The sequence below is a fragment of the Dipodomys merriami genome, unplaced genomic scaffold (genome assembly GCF_024711535.1).
Source record: "Dipodomys merriami isolate MVZ:Mamm:240054 unplaced genomic scaffold, mDipMer1.0.p SCAF_24, whole genome shotgun sequence".
NCBI classification, from domain to species: domain Eukaryota; kingdom Metazoa; phylum Chordata; class Mammalia; order Rodentia; family Heteromyidae; genus Dipodomys; species Dipodomys merriami.
In genome coordinates, this window is record NW_027203826.1 from 7600782 (window position 1) to 7621311 (window position 20530).

General features: G+C 34.2%; 1 protein-coding gene across 2 annotated transcripts in view; it reads right to left on the minus strand.

The window, feature by feature from the left end:
• Tpr (translocated promoter region, nuclear basket protein) overlaps positions 1 to 20530 on the minus strand; it is a 57078-nt gene that overhangs the window by 24631 nt on the left and 11917 nt on the right. For both annotated transcript variants that reach the window (XM_070034240.1, XM_070034239.1), the window contains exons 14-33: positions 18594 to 18701; positions 16751 to 16977; positions 16068 to 16231; positions 15704 to 15837; positions 15464 to 15612; positions 14694 to 14856; positions 13200 to 13334; positions 12613 to 12753; positions 11619 to 11784; positions 10434 to 10600; positions 9470 to 9622; positions 8964 to 9080; positions 7431 to 7634; positions 7171 to 7355; positions 6443 to 6590; positions 5781 to 5918; positions 5319 to 5450; positions 4226 to 4356; positions 1638 to 1848; positions 147 to 290 (exon numbers count right to left, since the gene is read on the minus strand). In XM_070034240.1, the coding sequence (XP_069890341.1) occupies positions 147 to 290; positions 1638 to 1848; positions 4226 to 4356; positions 5319 to 5450; positions 5781 to 5918; positions 6443 to 6590; positions 7171 to 7355; positions 7431 to 7634; positions 8964 to 9080; positions 9470 to 9622; positions 10434 to 10600; positions 11619 to 11784; positions 12613 to 12753; positions 13200 to 13334; positions 14694 to 14856; positions 15464 to 15612; positions 15704 to 15837; positions 16068 to 16231; positions 16751 to 16977; positions 18594 to 18701 (3117 nt within the window). The remainder of the gene's footprint in view (positions 1 to 146; positions 291 to 1637; positions 1849 to 4225; positions 4357 to 5318; positions 5451 to 5780; positions 5919 to 6442; positions 6591 to 7170; positions 7356 to 7430; positions 7635 to 8963; positions 9081 to 9469; positions 9623 to 10433; positions 10601 to 11618; positions 11785 to 12612; positions 12754 to 13199; positions 13335 to 14693; positions 14857 to 15463; positions 15613 to 15703; positions 15838 to 16067; positions 16232 to 16750; positions 16978 to 18593; positions 18702 to 20530) is intronic.

Consider the following 20530-nt stretch of genomic DNA (forward strand, 5'->3'; position numbering starts at 1 on the left):
GATATGTACAAATATACACCTGTATATATACAAACATCCACATACTTATGTGTATGTCTGTGTGTTTCAGTGAGAACTCAAATTTCTTGGGGGTATAAAGGAAAATAAGAATTAGGGAATACACTTTTTATTGTTTTCACTCCTACCTTTTGCAGATTCTCTAATTGATTCTCAAGAGATTTTGTCTTTGATTCAGCTTGGCTGAGATTATCTTTGAGCTCTTGCATTTCCTGAACTGAGATATGCTGGTCTTGATGGTCTCCAGACGACTGAGTCGAAGACTCCATGACCTTAGAGTAAATTACAGTAATATACTTACTGTTTTTACATACAAGTGAATATTAGACTGCAAGCCAAATGATGATGTATTGCAGAATTGCTATAATAATTTTTATCAATAATGAAATCAAGTATAAAAGATTACATAAGAATATATGGTTTTCGTTGGTCAACATTTCTGGGCAAAGCAAAGCATACTAAAAGTGGTGGCATACTAAAGCTGGCTTGGCACAGGTGGCTTAAACCTATATTCTAGCTACTTAGAATTACTGAGTAGCTGACACTGGAAGTCAGCTTGGAGAGAAAAGTCCAAGACTACATTTTCAAAGTAACCAGTAAAAAGCTCAGCTAGGAAGTGGCACTGTGGTTCAAGTGGTAGAGCACTAGCCTTGAGCTGAAGAGCTCAGAGTTCAAGCCCCACAACCGACCAAAAAAAGAAAAAAGCTGAGTTAAAGGTACATTGCTCATATAGTAGAGAACAGCTGGGAACAACTAAAATGAATGGATGCAAGATGGTCAGTTCACACCCAAGTACCACTAAAAAAATTAAGAAATAAAAAAATTTGGTCTGGAGTCATGGCGTAAGTGGCAGAGTGCCAGCCATTAACAAGAAAGCTGAATAAGCATGCAGGGATGCCAGTTCAAACCCTGGCACTGTCACAAATAGCAAACATACAGAGAAATTGCTAAGGATTATACAAAGCCTGGTTAATCATAAAAACTATAGTTTTTTGATATATGAAATCTGGATGTATAAAATTTGCAAAGAATTAAAATAGCAACTAAATTGCCAAGAATTTACTAAAACAAACTTGTGAGTTTATAATACATTTTCTAGTCATGTGAAAGTTAATATTATAAAACTGCAGATTACTATAGGCTAAAGTTTGAGCTTAGGACATAAAAACCAACAATATTCAAAATTATAAAGAGATTTCAGAAATATTCACCCTTATATATGTATCTCTATATGCATTTTTTTTATTTAAAAAAAATTTTTTTTTTTAAATTTACCAATTTATTTATTTTGGCAGTCACGAGGCTTGAACTCTGGGCCTGGGCACTGTCCCTCAGCTCTTCAGCTCAGGCTAGTGCTCTACCACTTGAGCCACAGCGCCACTTCTGGCATTTTTCTTTTTGCTTATGTGGTGCTGAGGAATCGAACCCAGGGCCTCAGGCATGCAAGGCAAGCGCTCTACCACTGAGGCACCTTCCCAGCCCCCGGGTTTTTTCTTTTGGCTTATGTGGTGCTGAGGAATTGAACCCAGGGCCTCAGGCATACAAGGTAAGTGCTCTATCACTGAGCCACCTTCCCAGCCCATGTATGTGCATTTTTAAAAGAAGAGTTCATCAACTACCTTATCCTGTTGTGCTTTGAGTTCTTCATACTGGGTCTTGTATCTGCGTCCAATTTTCTTGACTTGAGTGATAGTTTTGGCCTTTTCCTGGATTTCAATTATTTTGGAATCTAAGTCCTTCTGAATGGCTTCCTTTTCAGTTTTTACTTTATTTAAATCTTCCTTAAGACTCTGTATTAAGTTCTGGTTGTTAGTCAAAGATGCATTTGATCTTCAAAAAACACAGGAAAGGTATCTTAAAAAGACTAAATATTTGAGACCAAATTTTAAAACAATTTAATATGGAAGTTTATCCTGTTATTTAATAATACCTTTTGAATTAAAAATCCCATTCCCACACATTATTTACCTTATGAATTTACAGCCCTCTACAAACATTTTATTACACAAGCTTACATTATTCAGTGGACAAAAACTGAGCTACAAGTGTTTTATGTAACATACACAGTTTTATGAAGTACTCATGATGATACCCAGATTTTAATTCAGATCTGATGGAAAACAGAAATTATACTCTTTATTCTATTAGGTGTGGTTAGTCTTTTGATATAAAATATAGTAAATATGTTAGACTTAGCAGGCCATGTGGCCTTATGGGCATAACTAGTTTTGGAAAGGCAAAAAAAGCAGTCTTAATGTTTATGCTATACAAAAATAAGCTAAATTTCACCGGTGGGCTATATAGCTAGATAGTGTATCATAACTCACCTCAATCAGATGATTTGAATTAACAGTAGGGTTTAACAATCTATTCTGATAAACCTTAGGAAGTCAAGCCTGTTGAATCTTACTTTATTTAGCTTTGAGAAGCAACATCTCTCTTATTGAACAAATTTAAAGCTATAAGCATTACATAAAAGGGGACTACTAAAAAAAATTAGAAAAATAAAAATAAAAAGGGGACTACTGCTAGGTATAGTGGTATATGCCTAAATCTCAGCCTCTCAGGAAGCTAAGGTAAGGTAGGAGGATCAAGACTCATGACAAATTCAGGTGAAGTTAGTATAAGACCTTATGTGAAAAAAGCTAAACAAGACCACACTAAAGCTACCAGGCACAACTATGTTTGTTGCAGCATTATTTACCATAGCTAAGATATGGAACCAACCCAGATGCCCCTCAGTAGATGAATGGATCAAGAAAATGTGGTATATATACACAATGGAATTCTATGCCTCCATCAGAAACAATGACATTGTCCCATTTGTTAGGAAATGGAAAAACTTGGAAAAAATTATATTAAGTGAAGTAAGCCAGGCCCCAAGAAACATAGGTCCCATGGTTTCCCTTATTTGCAATATCTAGTATATGTATGAGTCAAGCAGATAAGGTCAGATAATGTGATGTCAGGAAAATGAACCCTTAGATATGTATTTTAATGTTTTTTTCTTTCATGCATGTGTTTCTAATGCATCTATACGATTATCTCTTTGTTGCTTTGTATGTCCCTCCCCCACAGTATAACCCCTGCTTTCACTATATTTGATGTCAGTATAACTTGTGGAGATGGGGAAAAACCAGTTGTTTAAGGATACAGGTGGACCTGTTGCAACAATGAGAAGTACAAGTTGTCATGTCCAAAATGAGCTTTACAACGTCGGTGCGGGGGGGGGGGGGCGAGGGGGAGGGAAGGGGGGAAGGAGAAGGATGGGGATTGGGGGGGGAGGGGGGAGGCTGGGAAGTGATGTGAAGGGTAAACAAAGGAGGAGGCTACAGTGCTTGGTAAGAAATGTACGCATTTATCCTGCCCATACAATTGTAACCCCTCTGTACAGTATGTTCACAAATAAAATAAAATAAAACTTAAAAAAACAAAAAAACAAAAATCCATGCAGCAAGCAGAAGGTCTTGAATTCAATACCCTATATTGTGGCAAAAATAGGAGGATTAGGATATCATGTGAATAAATGACACTAAAATTTAAAGGCAAAACAGGAACATTAGTTTTAATATTTAACATCTTTTTTTTTTTTTTTTTTTTTTTGTCAGTTGTGGTTCTTAAAATATGGGCTTGGGTGCTGTCCCTCAGCTCTTCAGCTCCTTAAGGCAAGCGCTCTACCACTTGAGCTACAGTGCACTTCTGGTTTTTCTAAGTGGTTTATTGGAGATAAGAGTTCTAGGGACTTTCCTGCCCGGGCTGGTTTTGAACTGTGATCTCAGATCTCAGCCTCCTGAGTAGCTAGGATTACAGGCTTAGGCAACCAGCGCCCGGCCTTAACATCTTGCCATTAAAGGAGGTATATTTATTTCATTCTAACTTCATTAAAAAAAAAATCCTTCCTTTATAGATTCATAAATACAACCAACAGCAAAATTAAAAAACCTGTCGCAAAAATGTTTTTTCTAAAAAAATAGATTTAACTTCTAAAAAAATAGATTTAACTTCAAATTTAGACAGTATAGAGAAAAATTCATTTAAGAAAGCATAATGGTGCCTACTACATTCCTCAGTAAAAGATAGAAAAGACACATGTAAGGGAGTAGGCATTTTCTCAACCAGGAAGCACTTGAAGAATCACATAAAAAAGTCAAAATGAACTTAAGACTTGTTTATTGTAAATGATTCAGGGCTTTTTTCCCCCATTTACCTTGCAATTTCAGCTTTAAGTCGCCCAAGTTCTTCAGTCAGCTGTTGGATACGCTTAGTATGAACTTCCTTTTCAGAAAGAAGCTTCCGATACTCTTCTGTATCTGGATCTTTCTGTTGATTTACTAGATGCTTCAATAGCAAAAGAGCACACTTAGTTTTTTAGGTTATCTGAAATGAACATGCTTTACAATTCAACTGCATCTAGATTTGGGCAGATTATATTTCCTTCTTGAACTGATCATTTGCATAATAAAACTGAGACTAAAAGGCCTTTAAAATTGTAAAACCTAATTTATTAAGTAAATAATATGGTCACAATTCTAGAGTACTGCCAAGGAAGCTGCTTTATACTTATTAATTTTTGTCATATGAACAATAGTCTTACATCCCCATTTACAATAGGAAGAACTGGCTCAGACTAGTTAGGTACTGTCACAAGTCATATCTAAGTGTTTCAGCCTTCTGTGTGGACCTCCTAATTATACTATACTACACATTTTCATCTACCCATCCCTGAAGTCTCTAATGAACAAATTTTCTTGAAGTTAGTAAAACTATATATATAAATTCCTGTTTTCATGTATAAAAGTATTTATTTTGTTTTTATTTTTTGGTTGGTCGTGGGGCTTGAACTCTGGGCTTGGGTGCTGTCCCTGCACTCTTCAAGTGTTCTACCGCTTGAGCCACTGCACCACTTCCGATTTCTAGTGGTTTTTATTGGAGATAAGAATCTCACATACTTTCTTGCCCAGGCTGGCTTTGAACCTTGGTTTTCAGATCTCAGCCTCCTAAGTAGCTAGGATTACAGGGGTGAGCCACCGGTGCCCATCTAAAAGTATTTTAAAGTTAAAGGGAAAGCATATGCCTTTGTTATGAGAACTAAATAACTTTTAATGTACAATATATACTTGAAACTTTTTTAAACAACTGAGTTACAATTTTTATATCTCATATATTTAGGCCACATATTTGACTTCCATTGATAAATTGTAATTTTCACTGGTTCAAGTAATTTTCTTATCTCTAAACTTTACCCTATAATCTCAAAGCAAAGTGTTTCCATGTTTTTGAAGGGCTTTGACTTCATTTACCTGGTTACGTGCTTTCCAACGCTTGACATCCTCTTCTAATAACTTCTTCTCTGCCTGCAACATACCACTTTTCTCACTCAGTTCAGCATTTGCTTCTTGTAAGGGTAAAATATCTAATTCCAGCTTCCTCACCTGAAAAGTGCCAACACTTCTTTTTAACAACCAGTATAAAATATATTTATAAATAAGAAAAAAAGCAAGATAATTCTTTTTTTTTTGGGGGGGGGGGTCCGGTCAGGGGGCCTGAACTCTGGGCCAGGGTGCTGTCCCTCAGCTCTTCAGCTGAAGGCTAGAGTTCTACCACTTGAGCCATAGCACCACTTCCGGCTTTTTTCTTTTTGCTTATGTGGTACTGAGAAATCAAACCCAGGGCCTCATTCATGCAAGGCAAGCGCTCTACCACTGAGCCATCTTCCTAGTCCCAGCAAGATAATTCTTAATACTCTTGATGAAGATAGAAACCTTTGCTTGCATCTGTTGTAGATCCTGTTCTAGCCTCTCCTTTTCTTCTCTGAGCATCTTATTGGTCTCTATAAGTACATTCATTGTTTCAGTTTTCTTCATTAATTCTTCCTGCTGAGCCATTGTTTTTGCAGTTACCTGTAGATTTCAAATAAATGAATATACCAGCATCTAGTAGCATAACCATACATTTCACTGTAGCAGCCTAACCATACATTTCACTATAGCACTTTTCCTTTCATTGGTTGCCAATTTTGACTAGTCTTTGCTCCTTTACTGAAAAACAATCGGTAGCAGTATCAACTTATCATTTATTTACAGAAAGACAACTGTGATAAGATGGATGGAATCTATTATAACTCGCCAAAGTTCTAAATGTTTCACATGCACAAGCTCATGTGATTCTTATCTTCCAAATATTATCGACAAAAGCAGGGAAGATACACAATGCCTAAGGGGACACATACAGCTAGAACTTTAAGAAAAGGAAGTGTGGGTATAGGGCTTTCACACAACTAGTTTACTGTATTAACAAATGCTTAATAAATTTTCAAGTTTAGGAAGAATACTTATTTCAAATTAAAGTTTCTACTATGTTAAATAGTAGGAATATAAGTAAGCTGCTTTTGATTTAACTGCTTTCTGTTAGTTTATGTACATACCTGGACCTTCTCCCTTTCAGCATTTAGGCTATCCTGCAATTCCTGCAGCTCTCTTTCTAAAAGTTCTACCCTTTGTCGATAACGCAGACTCTCAACCTGAGCCACCTCAAAACGAGTTTCAGCAATTTCTTTTTCTCGTCGTATAAATCTACAGGAACACACATATGTTAAGGTTTTATCTGAAGTATAAAAAGCTAACATACAATGTTTAAAAAGTTTGATAGTTTTTAAGATTATCCTCCCCATCATTCACTTTGATAAGCAATTTTTGAATGTTTCCGCCAGTAATAGGATGTAAACTTTTCATTTCATAAAGATAATGGCTTTATAAACAATGTGTCAATAAGCACAACACCAGTGGCTTAATTAAGCCTGCAATCTTAGCTACTAAAGAAGCTGTGTTAATAGTTCAAGACCAGTTTGGTCAGTAAATTTGCTAGACTCCAATCCTGCCTCCTCAGCATGTATTTCATGGAACCCAAGTGCATGCACCACTGTATCTGTCATTTAATTTCTCAAGAGAACTAGCATAAGTTCTATCATACTCAACTTTATCATCACTTATCTAGTGTATTTAAATGTCAAAAGTAAACACTAATCAATTAGTAGTGGTATTGGCCAATAAACGCTGAGCTTTATATTAAAATTATTTACAGCTTTCTTTTGCATCTGTATGTTTCATAGTATTATATCATAGTCATAAAATATTAAGAATGCATTTTACTTACCTGAGAATTTCTAAAATTTGTTCTTGAGATTTTCCTTCTTCACTGAGTGACACATTTAATGAACCTTGTACACCTTCCTTCATGGAGGCAACTACCTTGTCACTTAATTTTTCAATCTGGTCATGAAGTAGTCTATTTTGTTTCTCTAAATCTTCACAGCGAGACACACATTTGGAAACTTCATCCTGTAAAACCAAGAGTCTGTGGTAGCAGCTATTTTTCAAATCTGCAGAACATTCTACTGTTACTTAGAGTAATACCTTCAACATTCTCTCTCTTTCTTCCCAAGAGGCTTTACACTCCACTAATTGTGATTCTGCTTTCTGAGTTGTTTCTTCCAAATGCTGACGGATTGATGCCATTTTTGAAACTTGTTCCTTGGCAGCTTGCAGAGCTTCAACATCAGCAGCATGTAGCATCAATTCTCTCTCATACTTGTTTTGTGCTTCTACAGCTATTTTAGCCTGCAAAAAATTAGTACCCCATTAACACAAAAGATGAATAAATTCATGAAGCTAGTAGGTAGTAGCTTAAGACAGTATAGTTAAGAAAAATGAAGATAAACTAAACATACCAAAATGATGAATCTGCTTACTAAAATTATTTTTAAAAACTGTTAAAATGTAGCCATTTGGAACAAATGTTGTGAAAAATTAAATATAAGTTATGTAAAATATACTTACAAACTTGCAGATAACAAGTAAAGTGTAAATACAAGATTAATAATCGGAAAGACGTAAACAGTAATGTTCTGCAACTTGTAGAATTTGCATGTATCTTTGAGCTGAACATCCCTAGGTAAGGAACTTTTGAGTACTGGTACTCAAAAAATAAGACTGTGGAGCACGACAGGCTAGGGTTCAACATGTACATTACTTGATTGTTATTTACAATGCTTTGTTGTTTTATAGTCATTTTGGTTTATTTAACTTGTCTGGCCACTCCTGGGGTTTGACTCAGGGCCTGGTTGTTATTTCTGAGCTTTTTCTGCTCAAGGCTCCATGTAAGCCCCATTTCCACTTACAGCTTTTTGGTCGTTAATTGGAGATGTCTCTCAGTGACTTTTCTATGCAGACTGGGTATGAACTGTGGTCCTCAGATCTCAGTTTCCTGAGTAGTTAGGATTACAGGTGTGCGCTACTGGTTCCTCCCAACTCCCTGCTAATTTACTTTCGAGACTTTTCTCATTTTCAAAGTAATATATTTACATTACATACAATTAAATGATAACTAAATGAAAAACTATTAACATAGCAACTGAATTAAACATGAGAATATTAACTATATCCATAATTTATTCTCTAATTCTAACATTTTAATGACTCACATTTTCCTAAATTAGGTTTTATAATTCTTTGTTCATGAGAACACTGTAAAAAGCTTTGTTATATAGTGGTATATACCATAACATTCAGGTTTTAGCTTTTCAAGTTTTATAAAATAATTTGTACAGAACTCTGTGCAAGCTGACCAATATATTAAAGTGTATTTTTTTACAAGCATTTTTTTCAATGGAATCTACCTTAAGTATATTGTGTATACCATTAGATAAAGTGAAGGACTGCATAATGAAAGCTCACAGATGACACCAAGTTCCTGTTTTTCTTTCTTCCTATTTGTCAAGACCATTTGGCTAATGGAGAATGCACTATTTACTGTTTTTCTCAACCTAATCCAAGTTGGACAAGAATTAACAATATGCTAGCACTTTTATAAAGTCTATCATCTATCAAGAATCATTCTCTAGGCTCAATACTTGTTTCTCAAAAATGGATTATGAGAACAACACTTACTTGTTCCTGGCAGTCACGTCGAGCTTGTTGTTCATTACTTAGAGCCTCACTTGCTCTCTGAAGAGCTTCCTGTACTTCACTTTGAACACTAGAAAGTGTTTTCTTCAACTCAGATAACTAAAAAACAACAGCAACAACAAATACCAAGATTAAAATCAGAATTAACTAAAACTTGAAAATATGGAAGAAAAATATTTTGATCCAATTAGCCCCCAAGGACTGTTGCCAAATTAAGTTAAAAGGTGAAATAATCTACATCAAGTTTAGTAATTACATATTCACTTCTTACTGTTTACAAAAGATTTTAAATTGTAGTTCTATCTAATTTTGTAAAGTGATCTCAAATTTCAAAAGGACACATTTAGATGAATAGAACATATGAAACAAAACTAGCTCTATGTTCAATTTCTCCTTTGATGAACTAAATGATAACTACAGTTAAAAAGATTCATTTTTTCTGTGTAACACAAAGCTATGAAGATTATTATGGCCAAGAACCAATTTACCTGTTGTTCCATGCTCTCTATAGCTTTTCTCTTGTCATCTTGAAGTTCTTGTTTATCCTTTTCTACTTCCATTAACTTCTTCTCCAACTGTGTCTGAAATTCAGCTGATTCTTTTAAGCGTACTTCAATGTTCTTACGTACTTCCTCTGTTACCTTTATATTACAAATGGTAATAAAAAATGACATACACATTTTTGTCATTACTTCCTCTAAATCTAAATTTGAAATGTATTTTTTTAAAGTAAAGTTGGCCTAATACCAAGAGAATCCATAAAATAGAGACTAAAACAAATACATAACAGAAATTTGCAAACACAATTTACCTCTCAACTTGCACTGTTATTTTTTAACAAACTTTCTAATTTTTCTTCTTTCCCACTGTCCATATATTTACCACATATCTAATGTATCACTGAAAGGTATTTTTCTCACACACTGATAAGCACTGTCCTAGGGTACTGATAATCAAGTTTCTCTCTTCCAAGCCACACAATTATTTTTGCAAAGATAAAATAATGAAGTTAGAAAATATTAATTCCAAATAAGCCTACAGAATACTTCGCAACATAATATTCAAAGTCTTCTATATCTGTTTCTCTACTAACTTTTTCTCTCAATATTTCACTTTACACATTCAATAATCCAGCTACGCTGTCAGCACACAAATCCTTTCTATCTTCAAACATGTAATATTTTTCTTTTATCTCTGATTTTCTAAACAATTCCTTCCTTCAAAGCTGTGCTTAACTGCCAACTCTCCCTATATGTCTTTATCAACATCTGATTTGCTATTTTCCTAAAATAATTACTCTCTCCTTTGCTTTATAAATTTTGTGGTTTTTAATTGAGACTTAAGAACTTTTGCAAATTATATAGGCAATAATGTCAGTTTAACTAGTAACAGTGTTGAAAAATTTTTTTTTAAAGTTAATATAGTGATCTGAATTTTCAGATTCATACATACCTGTTTTTCTTTGTTCAGTGATTCTTCTAAGTTAGTAACCATTGCTCGATACTGTTCCACATTACTGGTACTTGTTTTGAGTCTCTCCTTTAAGTCATTTACCTGTTCTTCAGCCTGCCTTAGTTGACTCAGTAGATCATCCATATCTTCTTTGTCACTCGGCTGACCTAAAGGCATAATTCCTCTATAAAATCAATAGTACTACAATAGTACTAGAGATGACTAATATGCAATTAGAGTTAGTTTGAATATGCAAGTACTTAACTATTCAGGTGTATTTTGATCCATGTTGAATATAAAAAAGTTATTATTTTTCATTTAGCACTTCCTTGATAAAAATGCAAATATCAGAGACCTGCTGTTATTTCCTAATTTACTACTTGAAAATGTATCATAAAACACTAAAATATTTAATGAAGAGAGGGGTACATCCCAGTGTTACTGTGCACATCTAACATATCTGTGCATGCCAGGGTTCAATAACTCTCATTCTTTAAAAAAAAAAAAAAATAACGATAAGCCTGCAGTTAGCCTTATCTTGGATTTATCTAAAATGCATGGAAAAGGAAAACTGAAAGCTGAAAATATTTTTTTTGTCATCTGATAGCAGTAAGAAAATATTAGTGGGTAGTTATGTGTACAAAGGACAGCAAATGCTAATGAAATATGAGGCTATTAATAAGCAAAGAGTAGAATACTGCTTTAAAGGAGCCCAATGAAATCAATTAAGTTCTTTAACTGCACCATAATAGTTTTAATGAATAAGCTCGTGACAAAAGAGGATGAATCATAAATTCAACTGTTATCTTTATGCAAAATAAACCATTTTGAAACATCAACAAATGATTTCAGGGTGAGGTTATAAATCACTGTAATACTGTAATAAGCTTGCCTAGTATGTGTAAGGCTCTGGGTTTCATGTGTAACAAAACACACACACACATTTCTAGTATACTGAAAACAGAAAATGTACTTTGGGGTCATTTGCTATGTAGAATTATTTTGAATCTTCCAGTTTTCCAAATTTATTAGTTTCTGCTCTGAACTGAGTTTTATTATACAGAATAAAAGTGAGCTTAACCACTTTCTATTAATTAAGAGAAAGGGTACTGACTTATGACAAGCTATAAACCTAAAATTACATACATTTTATTTAGTTAAAATTATACATACAAGTCTATTTACCTTTACCAGTTCTTTGTGCAGACTGAGAAGCAAGTTGGGCTTCCATACTACTTATCTGCTGTTTAGATGTTGCAATTTCTTTTTGAGCATTTTTCAATAGCTCTTTTGTGTTAAGATGAAGGCTTATCTCTGTGTCTAGCTGTCTCTTTGTATCTAGAAGTTGAACCTGTAAGAAAAAAATACATTAAACCTATGAAGATTATCCTTACTTTCCCATATAACTAGAGATTGAAGTTTTCTTTCTCAAGATCCTTAAGAACTCTGAGCCAAAGGTACAGAAAAAGATTTATATTACTACCCCAAATACCCACATAGACAAAACAAATGATACAACTATTATCTCTGAAATGGTTCTGTCCTACTTTACAAACTAAGTTTCTAGTATCTGTCACAGGAATAGGAAATCGGAAACAAATCCTGGAATAAGAGTCCTGAAGTAGCTACTGAAGTAGCTCAAGGTCTTAAAACTAGAATATCAGAGTGAAGCAGCTGTACAGATACAGAACACTAGAATAAGTAAAAGGGAGCCCTTGAATATTAGACTAGTGATCAGTGCATACTTGTGAGATTTCCCAGACAGGAATTATCCAAAAGGCTTAGAATGAAGACACACACACACACACACACACACACACGCACGCACGCACGCACGCACGCACGCACGCACGCACGCACACGAATTATCCAAAAGGCTTAGAAGACACACACACACACACACACACGCACGCACACACACGCGCACACACACACACACACACACACACACACACACACACGCACACGCACACACACACACGAGAACCTAACTTCCCACAGGAACAAATATCAAGAATTCTAAAATTAATTTTTTTTAAAAAACAGCTGCATAAAACAATGAGGAATCCTACGCATATTTAGTTTAAAAGTTTAAAAAAAATGACTTTTTAACTTGAATGGCAATGTGTTTGTATTCCAGATTAGGAAGCTATAGAAATGCAAAATCCAACAGACTCACATCTAGATTCCTAGTAAGTGTGTGTCTTTGTTCCACCTCATTTTCCAACTTCTTCTTTAGATGAGAGATTTCATTTTCCAGTTTTTCTATCTGGGTACTAAGCCTTTGTTTAGTTTCTGTTTCAGATCGCTCTAATATTCCCTAAGAAAAAGAGAAAATACTATGTTTGAGTTTAAAAAAAAGGCAATTCAAAGAAAAAAAATTTGAATATAGAATTATAGGATCACCACCACATGTGAAGAAATTAGGATCTAGGATATTTAATAAGTATTTTAACCACTTTTCATATTAAAACTCTATTTAACCAAGTAGGAAAGAAGAAAACACATTACATCATTCATTCAGATTTCCCTAGTCTTAGGAATAATCAATTTACCAATCACATCAACAGTGCAATAAATAGGACGAGGTTCAAATGTGTTAACTGTAAGATTTCAATCAATTCTCTTGTTAAATTTTATTTAAAATGTTTAATAAACACATTCAATGATTATTAGTTATTCAAAGAGTAACAAAAGTAGCAGATCAAATTTCCAATTAAGAAAATGGAGAATATATAAAACTTTTCCTCCACAGTTTTAGATTACCTGAATTGTTTGCAGATTAGTCAGCAGCAAGTTTTGCCCCCTTTGTTCAGCTAACAAAGACTCCCTTTGCTGAGAAAGACGGACTTCTGACAATTTAAGCATTTCCTTTTCCTTCTTCAAATTTTCTGCTCTTACCTTATGGATGCAAGAAAAAGAAAAAATGTTGGAAAACATATTAAACATAATACAATTATAAAGATCATATTTCATTATGTAATGCATTACATCATTTAGAGCCTATACCTCATCATGTAAAGATTTATCACACTCTAAGGTATATGCGTTAATATACAAAATAAATGTTATTGCGAATATAAATAGATTAAATGAAAAATCTTTTAAATACCACAAATATTCACGGTTACTTTGTTGTCACAAACAAGACCTCAAAAACAATGGCAACAAAAATCTGAAATAGCATAAATAACCCTGTGTAACTATGCTACAGTTATATAAGCATACTATTAAGTAACAGATCTAATTAAGGTTTTTATTCCCATGTTAAGTGACAACTCATGTAATTAATTTTATTCTCCTTCTATAAAGAGTATATTCTGGGGGCTGGGAAGGTGGCTCAGTGGTAGAACGCTTGCCTTGCATGCATGAGGCCTGGGTTTGATTCCTCAGCACCACATAAGTAGAAAAAAAAAAAAGCCGGAAGTGGTGCTGTGGCTCAAGTGGTAGATTGCTAGTCTTGAGCTGAAGAGCTGAGGGACAGGGCCCAGGCCCAGAGTTCAGGCCCACAACCGGACCCTGCCCCCCAAAAAAGAGTATATTCTAATCTCAGGGAACATGGAAGAGGTATTTTAACTTGGAAATCAACAGTCACAAGGAATTCACATTTACATATGAGTATTCATATTAATATCAGTCTGAAAAAGTATTGCTGTTCATTTCCCACCATGGTCAGAACAACATAATGATGAAAAGAACGCAGCCAATATAACAAGAAACCTGGATTTAAGTCTTAGTCAATCTATTGTTTATGACTTCAAAAACAGACAAATTACTTAGTAGTTCTTAGATATTTTTCTCACAGGTAAGATGGGGGACAAATGTACATTGCTTACAAGCAATGATCAGAGTAAGACTGGAGAAATAACCTTTTACCATTAGCTAGTTCAGTATTTATCTGTAAGTAGTATGGATTATAAATACTTGTGGTTCAATTAAAATTTAGAAATATAATTCAGTACATTATAATTTTCAATCTTAAAAATGAAGCAGGCAGGTAAAATATATTAAGCCTTTGTTATAAATGGATTGCTGGCTTCTAAATTTATTTAGAAATGGAAGTCTTGGAAGAAAATCTTAGTCCAATAAATCCAATTATGAACATTGTTTTCTCCTCAATCTTAATAGGAACGATCACCTATTAAGATACTGTAAGTTATATGGAAACTATGTAATAAGGACCTGTTATCCAAAATACTCAAATACTTAAGACATTTCAATCAGTATTATAATAGTAGTAAGTTAAGGGACTGTTCTCACTTCTGCAACAGCTAACTTTTCATTTGCTCCTCTCAAGTCTTGAGTCATTGTATTGATGATCTGTTCTTGCTTTTGAGTTGTTGCAGTGAGTTTCTGATTTCTTTCTTGTAGGGATGTTATTTCTCGACGATATCCTTCAACATTATCTTGTAGCATTTCATATCTGGTATGAAAGACAAATAATTTCATACACAGCCTTATCGGAGTTTCATAACAGTCTAATGCCTTTTCCTATTTTCTAGGTTAGAAAATGAGGTAGCAACACACACAAATACTTTGATTTGGGGTGCTGAACTAGATGTACTGAAGTAACTCTTGGCTTACTATTATTATACAAACATATCCTTATCATCTACTATGTGTAAATATTGTCTTATATGCTAAAATAACATTAAAATAAATCTGAAATAGCCTTCCTAGGACTATCTAGCACCCATTTCTCTACTACCTACAACAGAACTGGCAATAACATTCACTTGTATTTCGCTCATCCTCTGGTACATTTCCAAAGAATTTAGACATGCAGAAACAAAATTTCAGAAAGGGTTATTAGCAACATTTTTCATATAAACCTCAACTTATGAATTTAACTCATTAGTACTGCCCAGGAATGGTTGATATTAGCCAATATTAACAAATGAACCATGTGGCTGCTCATATGGATTATGGTCCACAAAAAAGCAAAACAACTACATATTAATCCTTCAACTTGATTCATTTGAAAACTGAAGTATAATACACTTCATTAAGTTTTGAAAAAGAAAATTTACCGTTTAGAAGCAAAATCTAGTTGGGTAGAAATTTTCGTGTTTTGTGACCTCAAATCTGTGACTTGTTCCTGAAGTTTCTCGTGTTGCTCATTTTGTACTTTTTCACTATCAGCTTTTTCCTTTTTATAGTTCTCAAAAATTTCCTGCAACTAAATGTTGGATATTATTAGAAGATGACATTACGTCTCTAAAAATGCACTCCAAGATAATCTGTGATCTTAAATAGGTATGATCTTTTACCTGTTTAAGGGCAGCCTTTGCTTCTACAGCCTCTGTTGATTCAATAACAGGCACAGGAGCAGGTGTAGAAGTATTCTGTGACGTAGTTGTACGTTTGGGAGTTGACACAATAGAAATATCATCTAAGCTTGAAGCTTAAAGAAAAGGATTAAAAGTAATTTACTGTTTATAACCAAAATAAATATTGATTCTAAGATGTACTATTTCATCAATACTCATCAGTAATTTTCACTCTCAGCAATGTTTTTAGAACTGATGACATATATCAATCAGATGATACTGTCATTAGTGGCTATTCCTATCAGATTTCATTCCTTAACATACATTTCCAAAACACTTCCTTAAATAACATATAAAAACCTACCTTGTAATGGTATGTCAACTCCTGTGGTTTGTGACAATAAAATACGGTACATATCACGCTGACGAACTATGGAATCAACCAGCTGCATCTGATGATGTCGTGACTCACGGAGTTGCTCCAGTTCAGTGAGGGAGCTCTCAAGTTTGAGCTGGAGCTCACTGATTCTGCAGAACAAGAAATCATCCTATTTACAAGCCTCTGTTAAGGTTAGTTGACTTGAAAATAAAAACATAATTAGACTTTATTAAATTTCTACTAAAAATTAAACACCCTTGCCTATCTTTCATTTAAGCACATTTTTCCTTCTGCTGATACTTTTAAGAATGATTTTTTTTAATTCCTCACATAGAGGACTCAGGTCCTACATGTATTCACATCACCATCTAAAAAAAAGTCTGCCAAAGTTAAACAATCTTACTCAGTCTAAACAACAGTCTTCTTTTTTTAAATTCATTTCTCTTCCTCTCATACCATACTGTCTCCATGAAGCCTGGTCTATTTCTTGAACTGCAGTCTATGCCATCCAACTGTATCCTCTCAGATATAGGTCATTTTCTACTATCTTCCTATTTTGGGGGAGGAGTTATTGCTCTATTTTTCTTTTTCTAAATCCCCAAATTCATAGTAGCTAACAATATTAGGGACACATTAAGAAGTTTCAATAAACATAATTAATCACTTACTTAGATGAAGTTGTTTCTTGTTCTTCCCTTTCTCTTGTTTCCCCAAGTTCCCTAAGAGCAAATAACAGACGTTGATTTTGTTGCTGAAGCTCTTCAATGTTTCTGTAGGACACTAGATGCTGTGATATCACTTCAGATGAACTACTTATGTCAGCTGAGCTCACTTCCTCATCACGAATTACATGGTTACCTCTGGCTTCTTCAAGTTCCATTAAAAGCACTCTTATCTAAAACCAAAATATTAGTATTACAGAACAACATTAGTTTTGATATTTGGAAGAGAAGGAAATTCTGAAATGAAAACATTACTTACAAAAATACCAAACTTGTCTTAACTGAATTTATCTTAAAAATAAAGTTACAGGGCTGGGAAGGTGGCTCAGTGGTAAAGTGCCTGCCTTGTATGCATGAGGCCCTGGGTTTGATTCCTCAGCACCACATAAACAGAAAAAGCCAGAAGTGGAACTATGGCTCAAGTGGTAGAGTGCTAGTCTTGAGCTGAAGAGCTGAGGGACAGCGCCCAGGCCCAGAGTTCAGGCCTTGTGACCGACCAAAAAAAAAAAAGTTACAAACTGGCTAAGTGCCTATCATCCAAGGTACTAAGTAGGCTGAGGCATGGGCCGAGGCAAAAGTATGCCTCAACCCTAGGAATTCGGAGCTAGCCCAGGCTATTTTTGCTTGCTAGCAAATGCTCTACCACTTTGAGCCATATTTCTAGCTCTTTTGACCTTTTAGTTAATTTTTCAGATAAAGTCTTGTAGTTTTGGCCAGAATTAGCCCGAGACTACAATCCTCATTTCTCTTGTAGCTGGATTACAGGCTTGTTCTACCACAATCAACTTAGCTTGTTTGTTGAGATAGGGGGTCTTCCTAATAACTTTTGCCTGATTGACCCTAAACTGATTTTCTCTCATCTTCATCTCCATATGTGAAATCATGGCCTAATAGTACACATGTATACTCTCAGTATTCAGTAGTGGCAGAACAGAGTTGGAAGATAGCCTGTAGTACATAGTAAAAACTTGTCTCAAAAAAATAAAAAAACCAAAATAAACTAGAAAGTCAATGGTAGAATAAATATTCAGTATAATATTTCAATAAAAGCAAACTCTCAAGGCAGTTATGTAAGTATACATGTATTTAGAGATTTAAAAAAGAATAGCAGTTATGTAAGTATACATGTATTTAGAGATTTAAAAAAGAATAGGAGTTGGGTGCTAGTGGTTCATGCCTGTAATCATACTCGGGAGGAAGAAATCCAAAGATTGTGGTTCAAAATAAGCCCAGGTGGAAAATGAAAGTCCATGAAACTCTTTTCTCCAATTAACTATAAACCCAAAAATCCAAAAATGGAGCTGTAGCTCAAAGCGGTAGAGCACTAGCTTTGTGCACAAAAGCTTAGGGACAGTGCTCAGGCCTTGAGTTCAAACCCCAAGACCAGGCACAGGAACAAGAACAGCAAGAACAACAAGAACAAACCCTATGCCAGTCTATGAACTTTAGCTAAACTCTGGAACATGGGCTGGCCAGAGGGAGGGACAGCAGGGGACATGTGAAGGTTGGAAGGAAAAAAAAAGAAGATACCAAAGAGTTGTTTATAAACTTATTCAAATGGAACTTTCTAATTAAAATCAAACACTTGAAAGAAAAAGGGCTGTGAAAACATACTGACTAGCATATAACTCTACTAGATAAGTATTCCTAATTGATTAGAATTCTCGATGTAGCAATTCTACTTAGATAACTTCAAACTAATTCAAATAGCACTGGGCAGTCATCATAAAAAAGAAAATCCATAACACAGAAATAGAAAATGCCCTTAAAAAACACAAAATACCCTTACCTGTTGTGAAAGATCTTTTATTTGTACGTCCATTCTCTGATTGTCTCTTTCAAGTACTGATGAATGTTTGTTGGCTTTATCAGTGTCTTCCTGCAATCGCTGAATCTCCTTTAAGAGAGTTAGCAACTCAAGTGAAAATTCTGTATGTCTTTCTAGGATTTATACAAATAAAGCAGGCTTATGGATAACAAAATATATATTATTCAATACTAATAGATATATTCTATTAAAAAAAAAAGCATCTGAAAAAAAATTCTATACAGATAGACACTGTGTAACTCTGCAAATAATACTTCTCATTATAATACTTGTCACTGGGGAATTTTCTATCCCCTCATCAAAGTTATTGTGAACTACAATGCTATAAACTTTAACATATTCATGGTGTATAAGCAAAATGATATTATTGAAATGATCTCAAAAGCTGAGTGCCTAGGACAAAACATAGCAAGGATTACATTAGAGAAATACATGTCCAAAGTACAATATGCTAGGTAAAATGCAAAGAAGACTTGATTAAAAAAAGCACAAAAATAATTCTAAAGAAGCAGCACTGAAAGCCCACAACAAAAAAATATGTTCAGTGCTCTGAAAGTGGTGGCTTCTGAAAGACATATGCCATGCTCTGCAAAGTTTCAAGCATGATATCATTAAAGTTAGGAGCACATAGTTTAAGGACTCATATAAATGGAATCTCGATTTTATCTTAAATTCATGAGAATTTGTTAATGGACATTATTTGTTCACATTATTAATGCTCATGTTATTAACAATAATGTTTTAATTACTATTCAAGTTAAAAATAATTCATTCATATTTAGCCAGGGGTTTTAAAAGTACTCTTAGACAATTTCCTAAAGATATCTACCAATGAATTTTCAGTAGGAATATGCCACAAAAGTAGGCAAAAGTTCATGAAAGATAGCCGTGATATCAACCTATTACATCCAAAACAGGATTAATTACAATGACCAATTAGAAACAATTTGGTATTAAAACAACTAGAACTTCATAAATGAGCATTATAAAATTTAGACTAGAGGATACATAATACAACGTATGGACAGAAAATCCAGTTTATAAAAAAGATAAAGACATATTTAAATTCGACAGCAGTTTTGATAAAAATATTTGACGGGTTCCTATACACTAATACAGAAAGAACAGTTTTACTGTAATGAATAGCTGCTGTTCGGATTTCTAGTCTTTTTACTGTACTTCCAACCTCCTACAGATAACAAGAAGCTGTTGGTAAAATCCTCACTCTTAACAGAAAGTTACACATCTAACTGGATCAAAGAGACTAGACCTCTGCAAGCTATACTGAAAGAGAAGGGGAGTAGAGTATAAATGGGCATTTGTCAAAATGGTTATAGCAAGACTGCTAAACTTACTTTGAATTGGAAGAGTTCATTATATATATATATATATATATATATATATATATATATGTTTTAAACTTCCTTCATCTCTTTCACTCCCCCCCCTTCCCCACTCCCTCTCCATTTTTCCCCCCCCTTTGGTAGTACTGAAATTTGAACTCAGGGCCTCTCTCTAACACATATCCACATCCTCAGAAAAGTTGCCCTTATTTTTCAGATAAAGTCCTACGTATTTTGCCTAGGTTGGCCTTGCATGATAAGCTTGTAGCTGGAATTGCAGATGCAGGGATTTAATTTTGAATTAAGGACATAATTTATATTCTCAAATAAAGAATAGAAAAGCATCAGTTTAAAACAGCAGATATAAATTCAATTAGATGATTTTTCCAGGAAAATTTTTAAAATAAATCTAAAATATCTCCTTCAGTAATAATTGTGTCTTAAGAGCAAAGCATTTAGAGTATAAACATTTGTTAATTATTAAGAAATAATCACAATATTCATAAAAGTATTCATGAACTTCCTTGACATTTCTTAATATACAAAGAAACAGAA